Genomic DNA, 20,664 nt, shown 5'->3' on the forward strand with positions numbered 1-20,664 from the left:
CAGTGGTTTCGCTTTTAGTATTAAGTTATTATTGATGATTACTGGTACGTACTCCCTCCGTCCCTTTTTTACATTCCTGCTTTTCTTTTTGGGTATTCCAAAATTACATTCCTCCTTTCCTTTTTAGTAAGTATTTTTTTCCAAATATCCCAAATTATCCCTCTTTTTCTGTTATGTAATTAATGCTCACTCTTATTTTCTCATTCTTACTTTCCTATTCTCACTCCTAAATTTAGATGAATATGATTGGTTCTTAATTTTCTAATAAGAGCATGTTATTGGTCCTTTTTTTTTTTTTTTTTTTTTTTTTTGCAAAGGATTGATGACATGGCATCATTAAATATTAATCTATCTTTGTTTTACTCAAAGACATCATTTAATGTTTTGTACTTCCTATTGTATTTTGTTTTATTGTTATTTGTTTTATTCTTAGTTTCTTAATTCCCGTGTAATTTTACAAACAGCAATGTAAAAAAGGGACAGAGGGAGTAAGATTTTATAATCAGTGTTATCCCACAAACTCTACAACTTTAACCTCACCCACCTATTTCCATTTGAGCCACCAAACCATCTTTTCATCCTAACCAAAAAGTTGTATTTCTCCTAATTTGTACTTCCTCCAACCCTTATTGTTTACACCCATTTGTTTTACGATATCTAAAAAAAACATTTTTGATTGTGAATTTATTTAATTGTGCATTAGTTAAAAATATATACTACGTATATATATATAAAAAACATATATTGAAAATATACAAAGTGTCTTTTAATGAACCTATTTATCAAAATATCACATAAATATGCTTTTCTTATCAAAAAATGGAATCCACTGAACTTTGACTCTAATAAGGCAAAAGCAAAAGTATGACCTAACAAACTGAGAAGAGCTAGGATAGTAGAAGACCCATACTTCTTTTTTAGCCCCGAATCCATATTTGAAAAACTATCTTTATGAGTTTTCCTTAATTTTATTGGCGGTTATTAATAGCTCTTCCTTGTAGTTGTAGTCAATTCTCAGCAAACCCACAGAACATTTTGGCGAGGACCTCATCATTCACTAAATTCATTGTCGTCTGAACGAGTATGTAGGTTAAGCTGGATGGAACACAAGAAGAATACATACCAACAGGGATGCGGTGTGCTTCATTCTAAATCACACTATTATACAAGTACTTGAATTAGGCATAAAAATTAAATTTGAGATGACATCAAATTACTTGGTACTCGTATCAACTCCATACAGAATTGTTCATGTGCTACTAACAGTGGGAAAAAATGAAAAAAAAGAAAGTCAGAACACCATATTAACTGTATTTATACAACTACTTGCCATTTTTACCCTGCCACAAATGGTTCTTGAACTCTCTTTTCATGGCCATATTTTACAATGGAGTGAGACACGACTGAGGAAATAACAATGTAATTGGCTCGTGGCTGTTGAAGGAAATATTCCCTTCTGACTCCTAGTTTTTCTCCTTGATAACAAGTCACCTAGAGCCAAATCTAACCTGCGGCGAAGCAGGTATTGGTTGAGACTATGATTACCTCGTTGCTGTGTCACCCCGCCTCACAATGCATGTAGCATTTTACTTGGATATACTAGCACATTGGACTACAAATGAAACGAGTTTTACATCATTGTGCTAGAAGACCTATCCACCTACGAATCAATTGCCTGAATGGCTTTCAGGATTAAATTTTCCTCTGTTTTCTCAAACAAATAACAGAGTAGGAACTCAGAAGATAGTAAAAAGGATGTCAGATGGTTATTGTACACCCTAGTTCCTTGGCTGCCGTATCAAGATACTCGATAGTCTTTCCTCGTGCTAGTCGACTATGAGCCTCCCACGTCAAACACTTTTCAATATCTGTGTGCCAGTCAATGATCCCTAAATGCAAGTATTGAAAGGGCGATTCATGGATACCATTTCTATTTTCCTGTTGAAAACCAAATTTTACAGATCCGTTCTGCTGTATATCTCGGAGAACAGAAGTGCTTAAAGCACGAACATGTGCACTTGGATGAGAGAGGCATGTTATAGTAGCTGGTAGGCGGCACTGCAAAAAGGAGCAAACAAAATCGGTCAAAAACTCAAAATAGATCCTCCAACAAGGCACAATGACTTTCTCCTGGGGGCAAGGGTGCGATCCCATTCATAAGCTATCAATAAAAATTGAAATCATGTAATTTTTCCTTGAGTGCATCATATCCGTTTGAAGTAAATAATCTAGGTAAACTTATACCTTTAAAAGATTGGAGAGGCCATCTGCAACAGCTAATCCAGACTCTCCCCATTTCAGCACTGATTGAACTGCCCTGGCAGTTGCTTCTAGCAGCTGTCAAAAAGTCAGCATAATACAACAAAGTTCATCAGACATTACAGTATAATATTATAATCATCTTACTAATTCTTGCATCTCTTAAATGTAACAGCAAAAACCACCCAATTTTTACTATGTCACATAAGTCTTTGTTTGTATGCACTTCCTAGATATTACTACACTTTGAAAGTTTTAATAGTATTCATAATTGCAGGACAAGACGATTTCTGAAACATAATAACATAGCAGCGAGTAAATGAAACATAGGTTTAATGAAGATAATGGGAAAAAAGGAAATTAAAGCAAGTGAAAGCAGGTTTTTTAATCTTTAGAACTTTCCGGTTTTTTACCTCCAACTGAGGAAGAGTGCAAGCTTCTCCGTCAACAAGCATCCCATCCGTCGCACGCAAAAGAAGATCTGAAGCACTTGCCAGTATGACCAGTGATTCGGGGGTATCATAATTTCTCATCAATTCCACCATTAGCTTTACGATTCGCTGGTTAATCTTCCACATTTTCTGTCCTTGATCATCATCCTTGGCAATCCAGGGCTGTAACTCCCTTTCAGCCTGACCAAAATTTTTTAAAAAAAAAAAAAGTTACTAAATAAAATGTATTTGTATCAAACAAGATCATAATTTGAGACATGTTCAACACCAATAAATTTAATATTTTTGGTAGGAATCCTAGGATATTGAAAATGCCTAATTAATATCAGGCAACAGAATATTGGTGAGTTTGGCCCCACTCTTCTATTGTCCAAATCAATTTTTTTTAAAAAAATGCATAGCAATGGAGTAGATATTGAACCTGAAGAACAATCCCTGCTGCTGCTTTAGCGGGTGATGCAGATACAACATTGCATAGTGCATCAACAACCTGTATCAACAAAAAGTAAAATGGAAGGGCAATCCATATAGAAAATTCATCACTGTGTTGATATAATTTATATACCGCATACTAATTTTGAAAATTTTATTTTGCAATGTATTGCTAAATATGGTAACACAGGCTTACTCATAAAAATAAATAAATAAATAAATAAATAAATAAATAAATAAAAAGGTAACGCAGGCTAACAAGTGAAAATTCACATCACGGAAACAAACTTGATGAGGTAAATGGTAGTTATAAGGTGACATGGGAGATAATGATGCAGAATAGGGAAATAATAATATAGAATCGGTAGGGAACTGAGAAGATAAGTTTCTGACAAATAGTATCCAAGTTCTTTTACTTAAGACAGAGACTTATTATTGTAGAATTTGGACATGCATACCTGTCTCCATCCTTGCTGTGCAGAGGTACTTTCTGCACTAGGTTGAGTTTCAGGTGATGCAATCAACTTGTGCCAAAGGAGTGAAACAACTGAGAAGCAAAGTTCTTGTTTCTCTTCAAGTACTGATTGCAGAAAAATTTGTACACTGCAATTTAAACCTATATGCCTGTCCATCGTAAGGAAATGAGCCAAATCTGAGGCATCAAATTGGAAGTTCGCAACCCTTTTACCCGCTATATTTCCAGCATCATCGTCTGTGTATATAGCCTTCCCACAATTTAGTAAATTCTTTGAATGGGAAGAATCTTCACATATTAGTGATGATGGCACTTCTGATTGAAAAGAGACAGTCCCTCCACAATCATTTTGTTTTCTTCGATTGGCAACAATTGGGGGACCCCTCCACACTGGTGTTTGGGATAGATGAGCTTCTAGTGGTTCTGCCTTGTTGGCAATAGATGCAACTGCTTTTCTGTGGATATCAATTAGATTATACAGTGAAGATGCCCTGGTGTGAATTTCATTATCCCATTTACAACGCATTAAGATAGAAAGGGCATTCATGCAAGCCTTTGATCGCCTGAATAATTCAGAAATGTGGGCAGCAACCATAGCAGCAGCAACTATTTCATTTGAACTGTAACCCCATGATGTGCCAATGGTTGATGGTTTCAGTGAAAATAAAGCTTCCAGAATTGCCAAAATTCTACGAGTATGACGGACTGCAGAGTCAACACCTTCCTTGAATTCATGAGATGTACCATTTAATTTGACAGGCTTGGCAATATTAGCTGAATCTTTAGAAATTGAAGGATCAGACATATTTGCAATCAAAGGAAACAGCTGAAGTTCACAGGCTAGAGCACAAACAGCAGCCAGCACATAAGAATCAAATGCCACAACAGGACCTTGTTTTTTGGATTTCTTACTTCTGGGTTCTCTCTGTCTCTTAGAATTCCTTGATCTTGAAGGGCTGGATTGACTTGATTCTGAGTGTTTGGTAGTGCGTTCAGCATAGTTATCCTCACCCCTCGAACTTTTCCCATTTCTGTGAGCTTCATGACTAACACAGACAGTTAGCACCACAAATAGCAATCGAGAAGCAAGCTCTGCAGAAGCGCATGATTCCAAGAACAACGAATGAACCATGGTGCGGAGCTCGGCCACAGCTAGGTTTTTGGATGCTGGGCCTGCTTCAGAACTGTATCTTGATCTTCGATTTTCTTCCGGAGATGACTCAAACGGAAATGTTCTCCGTAGAACTGCTTCAACAGTAGCCACAAATATTTTCATAAGACATGCTTCAGATGGGCTTCCTCGAGGTAGATACTCCAATACTTTAAGGAGAGGTATGTACAAGTTCCATGACAATAGGGGGGGCTGCAATGGTGTAGCAACTATTATTTCAGGAAGATCAACGGCTGAAGAGCTTAATGGTATCAAACCATAAGCAGCTTCCCATATGGTACAAATTCTCCATTCCACCTCTGGACCATGGGCACAAAGCATTGATGCAATGCCCTGTGCAGTGGCTTCAATAGTAGCTTCAGCAGCAGGCATTTCTATCTGGTAACCAAAAAAAAAAAAAAAAGAGCCCCAGTCAAGACAATCAGATGGTATCTTCAAGGAAGACAAGGTTCTATGATACGTTATGGGATGTTTGGAAGAATACAATAATTACCAATGTAGACACTATTTTAGAAAACTATACACCGGATGTTCTTCCTCTTTTACTCTTCCCAACACCCAAAAAAAAAAATAAACACCCAGGGTCATCCAAATTAAGATAAATATATTACCTGCTTTCTGTAGCATGAGATATAACCACCCAAAGGTTCATGCTGGACATCAACCCCTTCAACTTGTCTCAATGGTGGAAAAAGCAAGGCAGGCTGAGAAAGTATACGAAACAACAATGCTGCTGCAGCATCAGCGGCAATACCTTCTCTCATAGACATTGCTATGCCAATAGCTCTCAGAAAATGTAGATGCATCCAGTTTCTTGGCAACTGCACAAAAGTAAGGCATACATAGATAAGAAGTAGCATTGACAGATAAAGAAGGCCCACATATACCGAATTGACATGTCTAGCCGATTACAGCACGTACCAGTTAAAGCATTACATACCCAAAGAAAAAATAAAGAGGCTGAAGAAACCATATGATACCATGGGAAATTTTGCACAATTTTTTAAAAAGGGCATTAGTATCACTCCAAGAAACTGCCTTATAGAGTTATAGTAACTTTGTTGATGTGCACAACTGCACATACAACTTATATACCTCTGTTCAGAACTTCCAAGTGATTCTACGTGCTAACTATTAGTGATTTTATTGAAGCACTGCCCTTATGCCATCATACTTTACTTTCATCCTCCAAAATTCAAGTTAGCAGGTATATGTAGAATACAGGTCCTTTATGACAAGATATTTGGATATTTAGGACAACAATTATGTATGAATGTATGATACAAACACAAAGACTAACAAAGAGGGTGATGACCGGATGCAGGATATTTAGGACAACAATTATGTATGATACAAACAAAAAGACTAACATAAGAGGGTAATGACTGGATGCAGAATATATAGGACAACAATTATGTATGATACAAACACAAAGACTAACATAGAGGGTAATGTCCGGATGCTGCGCGTTACAAACACATTTAAACAATCTATAGCACAAAGTGGTATTGTATGGTAACAGGTTGGATTTGGGCAAGATGACAGAACCTGAATTCAATAAGTAAAAAGGAATTTTATGCATCAATAGAGGAGAAAGAGTCCTTTATTGATACAACTGGATTGCTATTTAGCCCCCTTTTCACCCAAATCTCACAAATTGCGTATACAAATGATAAATTAAATGGAGATGACCCTCAAAATACTCACTACTGTAATCAGCCTACTCCAAAGGCATTTAGCTAACTCAAGAAGCAGTAAAAGATGACTCTCCATTTGGAGAAAATGCACTTTCTAACATCACCAAGTTTACAGAATTATCATAAATTTTAAGCCTATCAAGACACACAACTCACACAAAGTTTGTAACCCCATATGACAAAGGTGTCGGAGCCATATGCTTTGTCCAACTATTAGAGTAGGAGGCTGCGGATGAGGGGAATTTCCAAGTCTATGCACAATTCTTTCTAAAAAGTATATAATTCTATTCTGATCAGATATTTCAGAAGACCAATATAAGTCGTGTCATTGGGAGAGAGGGGGGGCGGATTAAGTAGAACTTTATCTTTACGAACCAAATTTTATTTAGGTGCCTAGCATAATACTCAGCCTTGTGCACTAGAGTTGATTTTACCATCAGCAAAATGGTGTGAAAATAATTCGAAGGGGAAATAACTTAAAAATTTCAAGCCACAGCTTAATCAACAAATAAAGAAGAGTATTCAAAAAAAAAAACAAATGAAGAAGAATTGTCGATCTCACTGTTACAACTATGGTTACAACAAAGAAAAAAATGAGCACTTGATCCTCTTATCTAGAGGTCCAAATTAATCTAACTAGAGATAAAGCATGGTCATGAAAAAACTAAATCCTCAAATACAAGACAAAATGATTTCTACTTTGAACTTTCGTCCTCGAGTGCAATTTAAGTCATCCACTGCTGTGTGTAGCAATGGTTGAAACAACTAAAGTAAGGTATAAATGTGCATACACCCCATATTGACAATAACAATGAGATCACAGATATATATAACCACAATCACAATATTGGTCCGGGAGCCATTCTAGCTTATAATTTTACGGCATAGCAAGTGCATTATGTACCAACCCCTTGACAAGATTTCTTATCTACTTAGAGGCTTAGAGCATAGGGCTTTTTTTGCTTGGAAACGGAATCAATCAAACCATTACCGTTACCAAGTGTTTGGTTAGAAGGTTAGAGAAACAATTACCATTACTTAGGGGTAATGGTTTCCACCTATTTATTACCTCTCCAAAATCTAAGGTAACAATTACCCTTACCCTCCTCAAACATAAACAAAGAAAGTTAGGTTAAGTGATTCCTTTCCATGGTTAAACCAAACAAATGAAAAGGTAATGATGAAATGATTCCTTTCCCTTCTTTTATTTGTTACCTTTCCATTCCGTTTCCAATATTCATACCAAACGCCCCCTTAAAGAGTACATCCTCATAAACTATTAATAATATATTTTTATTTGGTAAAGAAAATTCTAAAATATAATGCCATATTTATGAAAAAATATATATTTATTCTATAAAATTCCAGCGTGGCAGCGTTTATCATTTTGGATAAGAATAATTAAAAGTCAACAACAACCAAGGTTTAGGAAAACAGTAATGGAGTCCATCGCATCACCAGAACAATGGAAGACAAGAGAAGATCATGTGTAGTAGGTACAGTCATATGGAACGTGATCTTACTCTCATTCCAGTTGCATAATCTTCAGCTGCCCGAAGAAGTTCCACAAGTTGTACTGCAGCATCAAGTGCATCTGGAGCCCATGATGGTGGTGCTTCAAGAAGTCCAAGCAACAATCTCTGAGTGGCACTTGGTGTAGCGATTGCATAATACCTTTTGCAATTAAAGGAAAAAAAGAAAACCAGATAAATATTAAAAGAAATTGCACTAAAAAGGAATCAATCAGTGAGTTCTTAGGTCAATAATTTACCGATGAAACAAACGTGCATATGGTTCAAGTGCAGGTAAACCAGCTACTAGATGCTCATCCAAAGCTGTTGTTGGAGGAGGAAGCAGAAGGGCAGGAACTGCAACAGCTGTTAAACTAGCAGTCTCATATCGCGTGACTTCTTCGTCACAGACACTTAATATAACACCAGCGCCATTTGCAACAGCCCAACGAGGAGTTGACGGCATTAACTGAGGATGCTTCCCATTTTCACGAGAAGAAGCTGCAGGAAGGAAAGGTAGCCAGAACTTACTCCATGTTTTACTAAGGTACTTCTCACAGCAATAGAAGAGATAAAGATTACAATAGAAGATACTCCTATCCCTCAATTATTAGGTGACGATTTTAACCTAGCTGATATACAGTTAAAACTTAATCACATTTCATTGCAAGGACTCTCCTACTAGCCAAAGGAAAATCCATGCAACAAACATTAGACTACATCAACTTTAGCCATTATTTGGCTGCTGTTAAAACTCAAAATAGGACAAATGGAAAATATAATAAATTTATTTTTGTTCTTTTCTAGGTAGGTAATGGTATCAAATACTCTTTCATCACCCTAGTGATGGAGCTATGAGTGAGAGAGGAGGGTGGGCTGATGCATTAGAAGGGAGAAAAGGATATGCATGAGACAGGGGAATGGATGATGTTGAATGTAAATTTTGAATATACCTGGGGCAGCCAACGCACGCACCATAGCTAGCCATATCCGGAAGTTCTTTCAATTTGGCGTTGTAATTAGCGTTAATTAGGGGAAAAAATGTAAACGGATATTTTTAGGGGTATAAATGTCCACATGTTATTTCTAAGAGTTAAAAAAAACAATTAACATTAATGAGGGCAAATATGTAAATAAATATTTTAGGGACATAATCGTCTCAACACTATTCATAAAGTGTGGTCATACTTTTAAAAGGGGTAAATACATAAATAAACATATTTAGGGCATAATAGTCTCAACACTATTTGTAAGAGATTACTCGTAGTTTTTAAAAGGCAGGGAAAGACAGCATTTGACAACCTGAATAATTATCATGTTCAATAAGCTTAACTTGGTAAATGTTTAGGCTAGTAAATTATGCTTGTCCTTGGTGTGATATCTCACAATTTACCATGAAACTGTTTGTAAAGACTGTAATGACAAAGTTTATAGATAAAAAAAATGTACAACTGTAATGACAAATTTATATTTGATTGGAAAACATTCATTATTTGGTAAACAAGAAAATCACCAAGATGAATAAAAATTGTCCGCAAACAAGATTTTCTTATTACTCTATGAAATTTATAAAGGTCATGCAAAAATCCAGTCAAACATGTTTTGGGCTTTAATTTTAATAGTTGGTTAGCTAGAATTGTAACTTTGTGCGGGACACATAAGTGTTTTTAGGATGGATTTTCTTTTGTTTTGCTATTATCATTTTGCAGTAACAATTATTTTTTAGTTTGTGCCCTAGATGTATGGTTTTAGCAAATGAGTATTTTATTTTATGAATCAAGTGTAAGAATTTTATTCAACTTGGCCAAAAGAAAGAGCTGTAAAATTTGCCCCGTAAACATATATTCTTTAGAAAACTAGAGTTGGCGTATCATGCAATAGGTTTTGCTTTAATCCCATGATCTCAGGCAAAATTTTGTTAATCTCTGTTTGGAGTTGGACAAAAAACACTTGGCATTCAAAAGCATCAAAAAAATTTAAAGTAATTTTCATCAGCTTTTTTTTTTTTCCTTATTCTCAACATTGCTCTGCATATACCAGCAAACAAAGCGAAGTGGGATCAATTTTTTGAAAAAAATCATATAAAATTCTTACAAGTACTTTTATCATTTTATGCATGGCTTCTTCAGCACCAGCAAACTAAGCAAAGGACTGAAGATTAGATAGTGAAAAAATGTGTATACATGTAGTTTTGCTTGATAAATCATTCAGCATGGATTAATGAGCTTGGAAGAGAGACCTTAACTTTTAACTTTTACATTTTTAGAAACAAACAAAAAGAAGCACAAATGCTGCTATAGTTATTAATTATTAATTGACCCAAACTTCCACACAGCCCCATCACTATTTCAAGCTAAAAGGTAATTGTATAATTATATTGCATGCTTCAGGATCATCTACTTGTATTATTTATTTATTTATATTAAATTATCAGTAGGTACATAAGCCATACATGTGTTCAGTAGCATAATCATGGGCAGTTCAAGAGTCACAATAATGCACCTACTGAAGATGGAAAGAAAAACGGGAAAATCTCAAAAGAGAGATCTCCTTCTAAAAAACTTTGACTTACCAATCATAGGCGGTTTGAGTTCTCCAGCAGCATACCTTCCCATAACACCACCACACCTATAATTATTCCAAAAGATTCAGGAGGGAAACATAATTTAATTTACATGTACATCCATGCAAATAAACTTCCAGCGAATTCAAATTAAAGCACTTCCAACATTCATACAAATCATGTATGCCCATTACAAATTTGACAAACATTCAGCCATTCAGGTATTCAAATGGAAGAGCACAGCAGATAACAAAAATTATCAGGTTGAGGTAGCATGCTATTCACTCAATAATCTCCACCACCCCCCCCCCCTCCCAACTACACTCTTACCCGAAGCCGGTCTGTCAACCTCCCCAACCCACCCACACACACATCCAGTTTGCAAAAATGAGTCCAGGAATGTTCATGATTCAGCTGCAAAACCCTCACATAGCCGCTGCCCCCCCCCCCCCCCCCCCCCCCCAAAAAAAAAAAAAAAAAAAAAGGAAAAATTGTCAAAAGTAATACAAACTTTGAGCAGTCCGCCAAAAACAAGTCAATCTTTTAATTATTTTTTAATAATACAAACTTTGAGGGTATCCGCTTTAAACAAGTTATAACCGATTAATTACCTCATGAACAAGTTATATGGAACACGTGACATTGTATTATTTTCTTAAAACTATTAAACAACTTTATAAGATAAATAAAAAAGTTAACCGGCCAAATAAGTTGTAGCTAAAATAACTTGTTTAAAGTGGATATCCCTCAAAGTTTTTATTATTTAGAAATAATTAAAGATTGACTTGTTTTTAGCGGGCCGCTCAAATTTTGTACTATTTTTGACAATTTTTCCAAAAAAAAAGCCAATAATTAACTTGATATCTAATATTAGATCAGATCTTAACTCCAACCCTAAATGTGATGGTTATCTGATATCATCATATCTAAGTTTTCAAATTAATAGCTATCAATTTTCTATCATTTCCGAAAGAAAATTATTTTTTCATATAGAGATTCTACTAAGAAAGGCCGAAATTTTTAAAATTTTTTCTTGAGCTATTATCTGTTAACAGATAAACATGATAAGAATTATAACTCATAATTTTACTTTAAAGTTTGTATTTTACGTAAAGCTCAAATCTAGAGATCAATCTGCTACATGCATCAAATCTAGGCACCCAAATCGAATGTACAAATTCAAAAAACTACACATTAATTCAAAAACTGAGTAACTGAATCGTTCAAGAACTCAACTGAAGTACATACCATCTAAAGTAATCACTTTTAATACCAAGAGGTGCTGCAAGTAGTATGTCAGTTATCCAAGGGGACAAAGGCCTTGAAGGTCTTTTTTCACTATGAGCAGAAGAAGAACAGGACGGTTTGGCAACAGAAGCTTTGCTGCAAGTAGCACTATTTATACTGGTGGTGCAATCTTTTGAACTTTGCTTTCGCTCAACTTTGTATATTGGACGATTATAGTGAGTTAAAATTCGCAGTATCTCTCCGCATGCTAGTGCCCACTGCTCAGAATATTCATTCTGCAAAATCGATGAGAATTATAAATTTTCTTCAACTAGGAGATTGCATTACTAATTTGACAAATGAAAAACTATTGATGCATGCCTTCAGTTCTACACTTCTAGTCATGGAACTGAAAGGCTCCTTAGTTAGTGTCAAGAAGAATTATACAGCACCATGGAAACGAAATCATGCAAGAAAAGCTCATAAAAAAGTTTGGTGCATGTACCTCGTCATTTGGGCAGAACAGAGAAATGAAAGAGGCAAATGGAGGTCGATCCTTATCATATACTAGAGTCCCATCAATAATAATAGAAATGATAGGAAGAACAACAGCATGCCCATGCTCTGGATGGTGGAGGACAAAAGTAGCTGGCATCATCATAAGCACAAGTTAATGCCCTTCCTCAATAAAAAAATAAAGATTAATCATTCTAAATACAATCACATTACCCAAAAGATATAAAAAGGTAAACTATTACCAAGGACATCATCAAATAGACGTTTTTCATGAGATGGGTAACGAATCCGAATCAACTGAACAGATAGAGAAAGGCATATAAAATGGTTAGCAAGCTCTGAAAGAAACAGTCATATAAAAGGAGTAGAATCATTTTATTGAATATAAAAATAGGGTTTAGTGATCATTTTGTATCTGCAAAAGCTGCAGGAAAATACCTCAGCAATGTCTTCTGGAAACTGTTCTGATATGAATTGTCCAAAATACTCAACGTAAGCTGTGATTTGAGCCTAAGAGAAGGGGGGGGGGGGGGGGGGGGGGGAGGGAAACGAAAAAAATCAGATATGCATTTGTAAGAGCTGAAATGAAACAAGGAACTCAATCAAGTTGGAAAGGACAAAATCAATTTGGTAAGAAAATAAATATTAAAAACATCAACGATGTTATAATTCAAAAATTCAGAATAATCAAGCAATAGCACCAAAAATAATTAGGAAATATTTTGTTAATGCTCTATATGACATGCCAAGGAAGTTTTTTACGTCCACTGGAGAAAGCATAAAAAACAAAATGAAAAAGCTCAAAAAAAATATTTTTATCACATGGTTAGGCTCACTAGCTGGGGTTAGATCATTAGAGTTTGACTGTAAGTGCTATGCAATTCTGACCAGGAATATTTATTCCAAGTACCAGATTTCTGCATAGATCTAGTGGTCTATGATGCCGCTGCCTGGAATCTACAGGCCAGCCTATGCATTATACCAGGAATACGTTAAAGCATAAATGTATGACAAGAGATTGAGGTTCTATAGAATGATGCTGGGTAAGTCTTGTGTGCCCCTGCTATATATCAGATAGATACCAGCAAAGCTTTTCTTCATGAGCCATGGGTTTATAGATGAAGTCAAGATGAAACCTCATATCAATCCTATGGGACACTCAGAAGCTCAACTAGAATAAGCTTGCAAATTAAAAAAGGACCAGGCACAATCTCAATTGGTCTCCAGCAAGTTGACAGTATAGTAATCTAAGTTTCTTTTAAGCCTTGGCTTTTCCTAATCAGACCAAGATTGCATTTTGTCCACACATAAGCATCATGGGCTTCAACAGTACCGCTAGTCTGGAATTGCTGAGACAAACACTTGAATTTTCGATCAAGCTCTAGGCAGATTTTATATCATTAATGACCTGAGATAAAGGGGGTATTATCTTGATAGGTGGAGGCTGAAATGCTCAAGATTCTGCACAAAGTCAAAGACATATATTCTTGATATCTTGCAAGATATTAGGAACCTAGCTTGTAAGAGAATATACTGAAATGTTCGCTTATCATCAAGGCTTGGCTTAACGGTTGAAGTTATCTGCTCTTACAGGGGAGTGCCAATTATCCTGACGTTTGCTAAAGCCTTGTTGGGAGACTTGTAGATCACATATACAAACCTAAACATTTCGTATGCAGACCAGCATCACCATGACACAGACCAGGGAACTATGAATACATCAGTTTAGCAAGAAATCACAAACAGGTTACTGTGCCATCCTATAAGATTTCACAGTGTCCTGAAATCCCATAGAGCAAGACACAATATTCCAAATTCTGAGTTGCATTGGTTAATAGTAGAGAAGCATTTCCAAGACTGAATAATTCTGGACAATAGTTGCCTTATTCATTTCCGTACCACCAACATGCTGCAAATATTTTCTGTACTTCATGATAAATAAGATGTCTTGAACTCTTGAAGTTGATTGTCATTGTTCCAGGGAATAGACACAAGAATTTCTAGAGAACTCATGTGAGATTGAATCTGTAGTTAGAAGATGTCATCATAAAGCCCCTATAGGGACAATAATTTCTACTTGCCCCTTAAAGTTAAAGCAAATTCCAACTGAGAGAAGAAAAAGGGGGAAGCATGAAGAATATATTCTAACTATGACGATAGCAATAGTAGCTTCATCTGCTTACTGACAACTTCCACTCAGCTTGACCAACTCAACAATAGTTTATGCATAGTACTTTCTTGTTATTTCAATGATTCAACCAGCAGTGTTATTGCATTTGCGTACATATTTAACCTCAACCTAAACAACTAATCATTTCATGACCCCTTTAGTCTCAGGAGCTCGAACAATTACCTCGATCTCTACTTTTCCACAAAGTCCAACTGACAATATGTTTAAACAGATCAGATAAAAAATCAGCAGGATGGTGTTGATCGTAGCAAACTAATAAGCCTAGCCAACCTAAGTTTGCTTTAAGATCTTTGTCCACATCCACATACTATCCAAGCTCAACTAGTCAAACCATTGGATGAGAGGTCCCATAATCAACTCCAAGTATCCAAATTAACATACCAACACCGTTATACTTACACAAAATACAAATCAAACACAAATTACATAACATGACATTTAAAGCACTAAAATACAAATTAGAGCAAAGTGACACTACCTTCCTCTGTTGTGTATCTTGTGGTGGTGGCCAAAACAAAGAGGAGAACTGAAGGCCATCAATCCACCTTTCCGATGGACGCGCCATATAATCAACCGTCCCCATTTCTCTTATTCTGTGAAAAATAATATTATTGTTTCAACCCAACTACAAACTTCAATCCGAAGGCCGTTACCAATCAAGGATTAGAATCTCATAATTCAGCATCCCGAACCGAGCATCGAACAATCGAACAATGAAGTAAGTTCTTCCCAATTTACTTAATCAGTTTCTTCATAAATAAATTTATACTTACAGTTGGGAGCTACTTCTCTTTCTCGATTACAATTTCAACAGAAAAGGTACTATTATACCTTCTTCTTCACTTATTCACAAATCACAACAATTACCCCAATTTTTAGCTTCAAACCTTCTGATTTCTTCAATTATCAATCAATTTCTCTATATTCAACGTTTAATTCCTATATTCGACAAATCACACCCAAAAATTCTGCATAATATCACAAAAAAAAAAAAAAAAACAAAAAACAAAAAACAAAAAAAAAAATTAATCAAATATAGTAATAATCATACTTCAATCATCTATGTAATACTCAATTTAACAACCAAAAATGAATAAATCGAACTTATAAATTAATAATTAATCAGAGCAATAATTTGTTATTATTCAGTATAAAAATGAAAAAAAACAGCAAAATATCTAGCTGAAAAATTTTAAATTAAATAAAAAAAATCTGAAAAACAAAAATCATACCTGTTCAAGATGAAAAAAAAAATATCTGAAGCAGAAGATTGAGAGATTCTTGATTTTTGTTACTGGAACAAAAAAAAAGTGAGTTGCAGAAGAAGTGGGGATTTTTTTGGTTGTGAGATTTTGGGATTTGGAGAGAGAGAGGAGGAGGAAGAAGAGGAGATCTTTTTCGGGTCTGTGCGCTACTTGTGTTGCATACGTGGCGATGATATTTTCCTCTCGCCTTAGAGGCCGCATGTCGTTTCATGTTAGATTCGTTCAATCACACACTCATGTATGACTACATGATATGTTACATCCATACCATACGATGTGCTTCTTCTATACATGGATGGCTACATCGCCTTCACACGACGGTTCGACTTGAGATGTTAATGAGTTGCGTTTAGAAAGACCCGAAACGATTAGTTGAGTTTATTAGAGGCCGGCTTGGATTCTATTAATTTTTGGTAGAGGTCGAGTTAATTTGTTTTTCAGGTTAAGAGTCGAACAGAATTGATATCGTGCTTAATTTATCTGATTAGTACTTTCAATGGTTATATGTGATATTAATACTTATGATGATGTTATTGTGACCTTTTGTGTGTGGAATGTTGCAATTGTTGGCATAACCTCACAAAAGGTCATTTTTAGGTTTAATCATCCAAATTTAAACCATATTGAGAAAGTTAACACACAATCTTAAATGAAATGACTTAGAAATGAGTAAGAGTTACAAGGTTGGGTGCAAACTTTACTTGTAAACACAATACCAACATGGAATATACATATACTCCCTCCGTACCTAATTTTTTGCCCCATTTCAAAAATTTGGGTCAAATTTTAAAATCTTTTACCATAAAAATCATTAATATTAATTTAAAAGAGATAATATAGTTATACGGGATTTTGTTGGATTCATCTCATTGTATATTTGATTAACATTTAGTTTTAATAATTTTACACTTATGAAAATGGAGATAAAATCATCTTAACATGTGTCTTGGAAAACTGCGAATAGTCAAATGGGTAAAATATTAGGGACGGAGAGAGTATATATCAATTTTCTAGGGTTTGAGATTGTATTTGCTTACATTATCCTTTCTAAATCTTTGTAGTCAGCATAAACTACAAATGTATAAGAGGCTAATAGAGGGACATGGTTCATTATTTATTATCCTTCATGATAGAAAGGAAACGTAGAGAAAATCACAAAAGCCGCTTTTATAGGTTCATACGTCCAATACCCAATATTAACCAAATTTGCTATCGTAATAAAAATTTCATCGTTCTTAGAATGATTTTTTTAGGGTATAAACTTCCATTTTTTTTTTTTTTTTTTTTTTTTTTGCTCCCATATTAATGGTAAACTAATGAATATTGCAATGCGAACACCTTTGAGCTTCAAATTTCTATTGGTAGTTTGAAATGGTTTTTCTAATGGTTTTGATTTTATTTAGAATCTTATTCTTTGTTATTAAACACATTATTCTAAAGATTTAGTCTATGCATCCAAGATAACTTTTTAGAAGAATCTAGAGCAAGGCTAACAAACTTATCATTGAGATGTTTACCTCTTTTGATGTGATACTCGTTTGACTTAATTACGAGATCTTGTAGCCTTGTAGGCTCATGTCCTTTTTTTTTTTTTTTTTTTTTTTTTTTTTGTGTTCTTTAGCAAATCACACCTTATACATATGGTTATTCTAACTTTACAAAGATATTGGCTTAAAGGGTCTTACACATCTTCACCCATTCATCAAGAATATAATGTTTGTCACTATGGTTTTTTTTTTTTTTTTCCTTTCTGTTTTGACAAACACTATGGTTTTTTCTAATCTTATATCATAATCATGTTCAAACTTCTTCCTCTCTACTACAAAAATGGCCAAAGAGAAAAGAGATCAATTTTAAATTTCCAACCACTCAAAGAGACCGCTTTTCTTAGATAACAGGTCTCTGGTTTTGAAAAATTAGACCGCCTCTATGAAGCAGTCTCTTTGGCTAATTTGGATGGGTCTCTTTAGCCAATTTTGTAGTAGTGCCTTTAGGCTAATTAAGATTTAAAAAGCAGTTTAACATGTTAAGTGATGGTCCTTAATTGTATTATCATTGTTATATACCTACTTGTGTACTTTCTTTACTTCTTCATAGCCTAATTTGAGAAACAGTAAGAGTGCGGTACGATCTTTTGCAACAATCACAATGTCTTTAAAGATGACAACATTTTCCATTAATTGATTATTCAAAGAAAATCAAAATATTTCATTTAAATGATTCAAATTTAAGAGCTCATATAGTTTTTTTTGTTAAGAAAGGAAGCTATATATTCTTAATGTTTTGTTTCTTGAATTGTTGTAATAGAGAAAATAATACAATTGACTATAAAATACCAAACAACTTGTTTCAGGAGAGGGGGAAGAGAAAGAAAACATGTTGCTGTTTTTTGTCCAATTGGAATCGTGTTCTAATCAAATCATAGTAAAAAGGTTGATAGGATTAACCCTATTCCAATGCAATTAACCCTATTCCAATGCAATTAACCCTATTCCAATGCAATTTTAATTGCATTGATAGATTTGTTTGGTAAATAGATGGAGTTATGACAAAAAGGTCGGATGATTTGATCAATTTAGAGGATTGAGTCCATAAATCCATTGATTTGGTCATTTGATATAGAGCTAAGGCGTGTAGTGGAGTATTTATAATATGTTTAAGTAACAATAAAACAACTACAAGCTACTAGTATAAGCCAATTTTACCAACACACTTTCATAAGATTCTTTAATGTAGTCAACATTCTAATGTAACTAGTTAATTAAATCAGCACTTAGCAACTAGATACCCAGTAATTACCATACATAGCCAAATAGAGTAAAATCAGATTCCATTTATTCCTTTAACTCCCTAACTCTTAAATTGAATAAACTAGTTTTTTGTAAAAAAATAAAATAAAATAAAATAAAAATAACATAATAAGATAGTATATTACATCCATATAAATAAGACATTCTTTGTGTAAAGAGAATCAAACTTTAGACCCTTTAGTCATTCAAACTAGTTAGAATGCATGCAAATAAATACATACTTCTTCCGTCCCATGTTATAGTTCTTGTTTTTCTAAGGATATTCAAAATGTTTTTTATACTTCTAGTTTTAGATAGTACGTAAAGACCTTTATACCCTCATTTTTTTAAACTTTATTTATCGATTTCCTACATTACCCTTGAATTTTCCACTTTCTCCTCTAACTTTTGTCTATATAATTGTACTTTTCACCATTTTTTTTTCTTTTTTAATGTAATCCGGACTTGTTCTTTTCACCTGAAACAAGTAGATCTGGTCTGAATTTTTTAAGGTTTAATCTGATCTGATTGAATTTTTCTGATCCTGTCTGGTTTGATCAGATTTAACAATTTGACTAAATTTTGATCGCATTTTAATACTAACCCGGGTAAGATGGTTATATAAGATGTTGTACAGGCTGTCTTGACTGAGTTCTATAAAGAAAAATATTATCAAAATGAATCTTGTTAGATTCGTCTCATCATGAACTTTTTAAATATGTAATTTTTATAAAAATTTTAATACGCAATTAACGAAATTTAACAATAAGTAAATGATAATCAAAAGTTCTAATCTGGTCTGATCTGATCTGAATTTATTAAGGAATAAGTAATAGGTATCTGAAATAAGTTGAAGAGAACAAGTCCTTTATCTAATTTTTCCTTTCATTTCTTAAATACCGTGAAAAAAACACAAACAAAAATTGTAAACTGGAACGGGGAGAATACCAAAGTTATTGTGTAATAATAGTTAAATTAAGGGTTTATGTATGATACATCACATGATCAAATCCTCTTACCTCTGTTATATAGAAATACTCAACTTTATAATTTGTATTGTAATTGTGGTTGATTTAGAAAAAAAAAACATGAAAAAATGAAAAAGAGATGGCATATAAACCGTTCATGTATATATCATGAAACAAACACATTGACTTTATACTAGTATACTACTATAGAAGAAATGATTAAAGATTATAAAGTAATTATTCCATTAGTTAGTAAAATTAACACCTCATGCCGGCCCAAAAAGAAAGTTAAACAATAAACAATGCAAAAACCTCTAAACACGCGACACGTGAATGCGTAAACGAAAGGTTGTTAAAAATGCGGAGTGGGACATAATTGAACACTTGTCCAAAATATCTGGCTCTAAATTTCCAATTTAAGTTTTGCAAAGTTTCTTCCACTCAGAAAAAGTTTCTTCCACTCAGATATTTATCAGCTTCTCCACGTACTACATGTCTCCCTCTTACTTAAGGTTCTATTCATTCGAACTTATTTTCTGTTTAATTTAGTTTATTAGTCTAATGTTTTTAAATATAAAGTAATTTTAATTTAATTCAGTTTAGTTTAGTTCAGTTTAAAAAAAAATAAGGTTTAAGAATGACTTTTACTCTGTATTTTATCACTCCCTCCGTCCCACAATATATGATACGTTGAACTTTTTTTCACTATTCATTCATTAGATTTGACCATAATTTTTTACTAATAACATAATAAAAATACTCCCTCCGTCTCTTAATTACATTCTTGCTTTCCTTTTTGGGTGTTTTAAAATTACATTCCTACTTTCCCTCTTTAGTAAGTGAATTTTTACCAAATATCCCCAAATTATCCCTAAATAGTTGTGATGTGGCATTACTTAATTAATTATTTTTTTTTTTTTTTTTTTTTTTTTTTTTTTTTTTTTGCAATTGGTTGCACAGAAACCATAATTTTCATTCACCCTTTTGAATATTCTGAATTCATGTGCAGCACTATAATTGAATATGATTGATCCTTTTACTTTTCATAAGCAAATGTGATTGGTCCATTTTTCTTTTCAAAGGATTGATGAATGATGACATGTGCTTCATTTAGTATCATTCTATCTTTGTTTTATTCAAAGATAGTA

The 20,664-nt window shown here is 34.0% G+C and overlaps 1 protein-coding gene across 2 annotated transcripts; it reads right to left on the reverse strand.

Moving 5' to 3' along the window:
- Positions 1-1,185: 1,185 nt before the first annotated feature.
- Positions 1,186-15,938, reverse strand: LOC145586395 (protein GIGANTEA-like). Of its 2 annotated transcripts, XM_081643230.1 has the most exons (16): positions 15,727-15,938; positions 15,268-15,462; positions 14,973-15,087; positions 12,742-12,813; positions 12,546-12,600; positions 12,293-12,435; positions 11,809-12,083; positions 10,570-10,625; positions 8,258-8,498; positions 8,010-8,160; positions 5,401-5,610; positions 3,602-5,167; positions 3,133-3,201; positions 2,673-2,891; positions 2,245-2,337; positions 1,186-2,058 (listed from the first exon to the last, which is right to left on the reverse strand). In XM_081643230.1, exons 3-16 carry the CDS (start codon positions 15,075-15,077, stop codon positions 1,759-1,761), a joined length of 3,555 nt encoding a protein of 1,184 aa, XP_081499356.1. In that variant the 5' UTR covers positions 15,078-15,087; positions 15,268-15,462; positions 15,727-15,938; the 3' UTR covers positions 1,186-1,758. The 2 variants fall into 2 exon arrangements, with proteins under 2 accessions (XP_081499356.1, XP_081499355.1); XM_081643229.1 differs by having other exon boundaries at positions 14,973-15,462; positions 15,727-15,937.
- Between the last annotated feature and the right edge of the window lie 4,726 nt (positions 15,939-20,664).

Source organism: Chenopodium album, chromosome 16 (genome assembly GCF_948465745.1).
Source record: "Chenopodium album chromosome 16, dcCheAlbu1.1, whole genome shotgun sequence".
Classification (NCBI taxonomy): Eukaryota; Viridiplantae; Streptophyta; class Magnoliopsida; order Caryophyllales; family Amaranthaceae; genus Chenopodium; species Chenopodium album.

Bases quoted from the DNA above. Each gene is read 5' to 3' on its own strand.
- LOC145586395 (XM_081643230.1), bottom strand. From the start codon at position 15,077: ATGGGGACGGTTGATTATATGGCGCGTCCATCGGAAAGGTGGATTGAT. The intron at 8,499-10,569 runs GTAAGTCAAAGT...TCCTTCCTGCAG, and splicing joins ACTCAAACCGCCTATGATTG to CTTCTTCTCGTGAAAATGGG. The intron at 2,892-3,132 runs GTTCAATATCTA...AATTTTGGTCAG, and splicing joins CAGCAGGGATTGTTCTTCAG to GCTGAAAGGGAGTTACAGCC.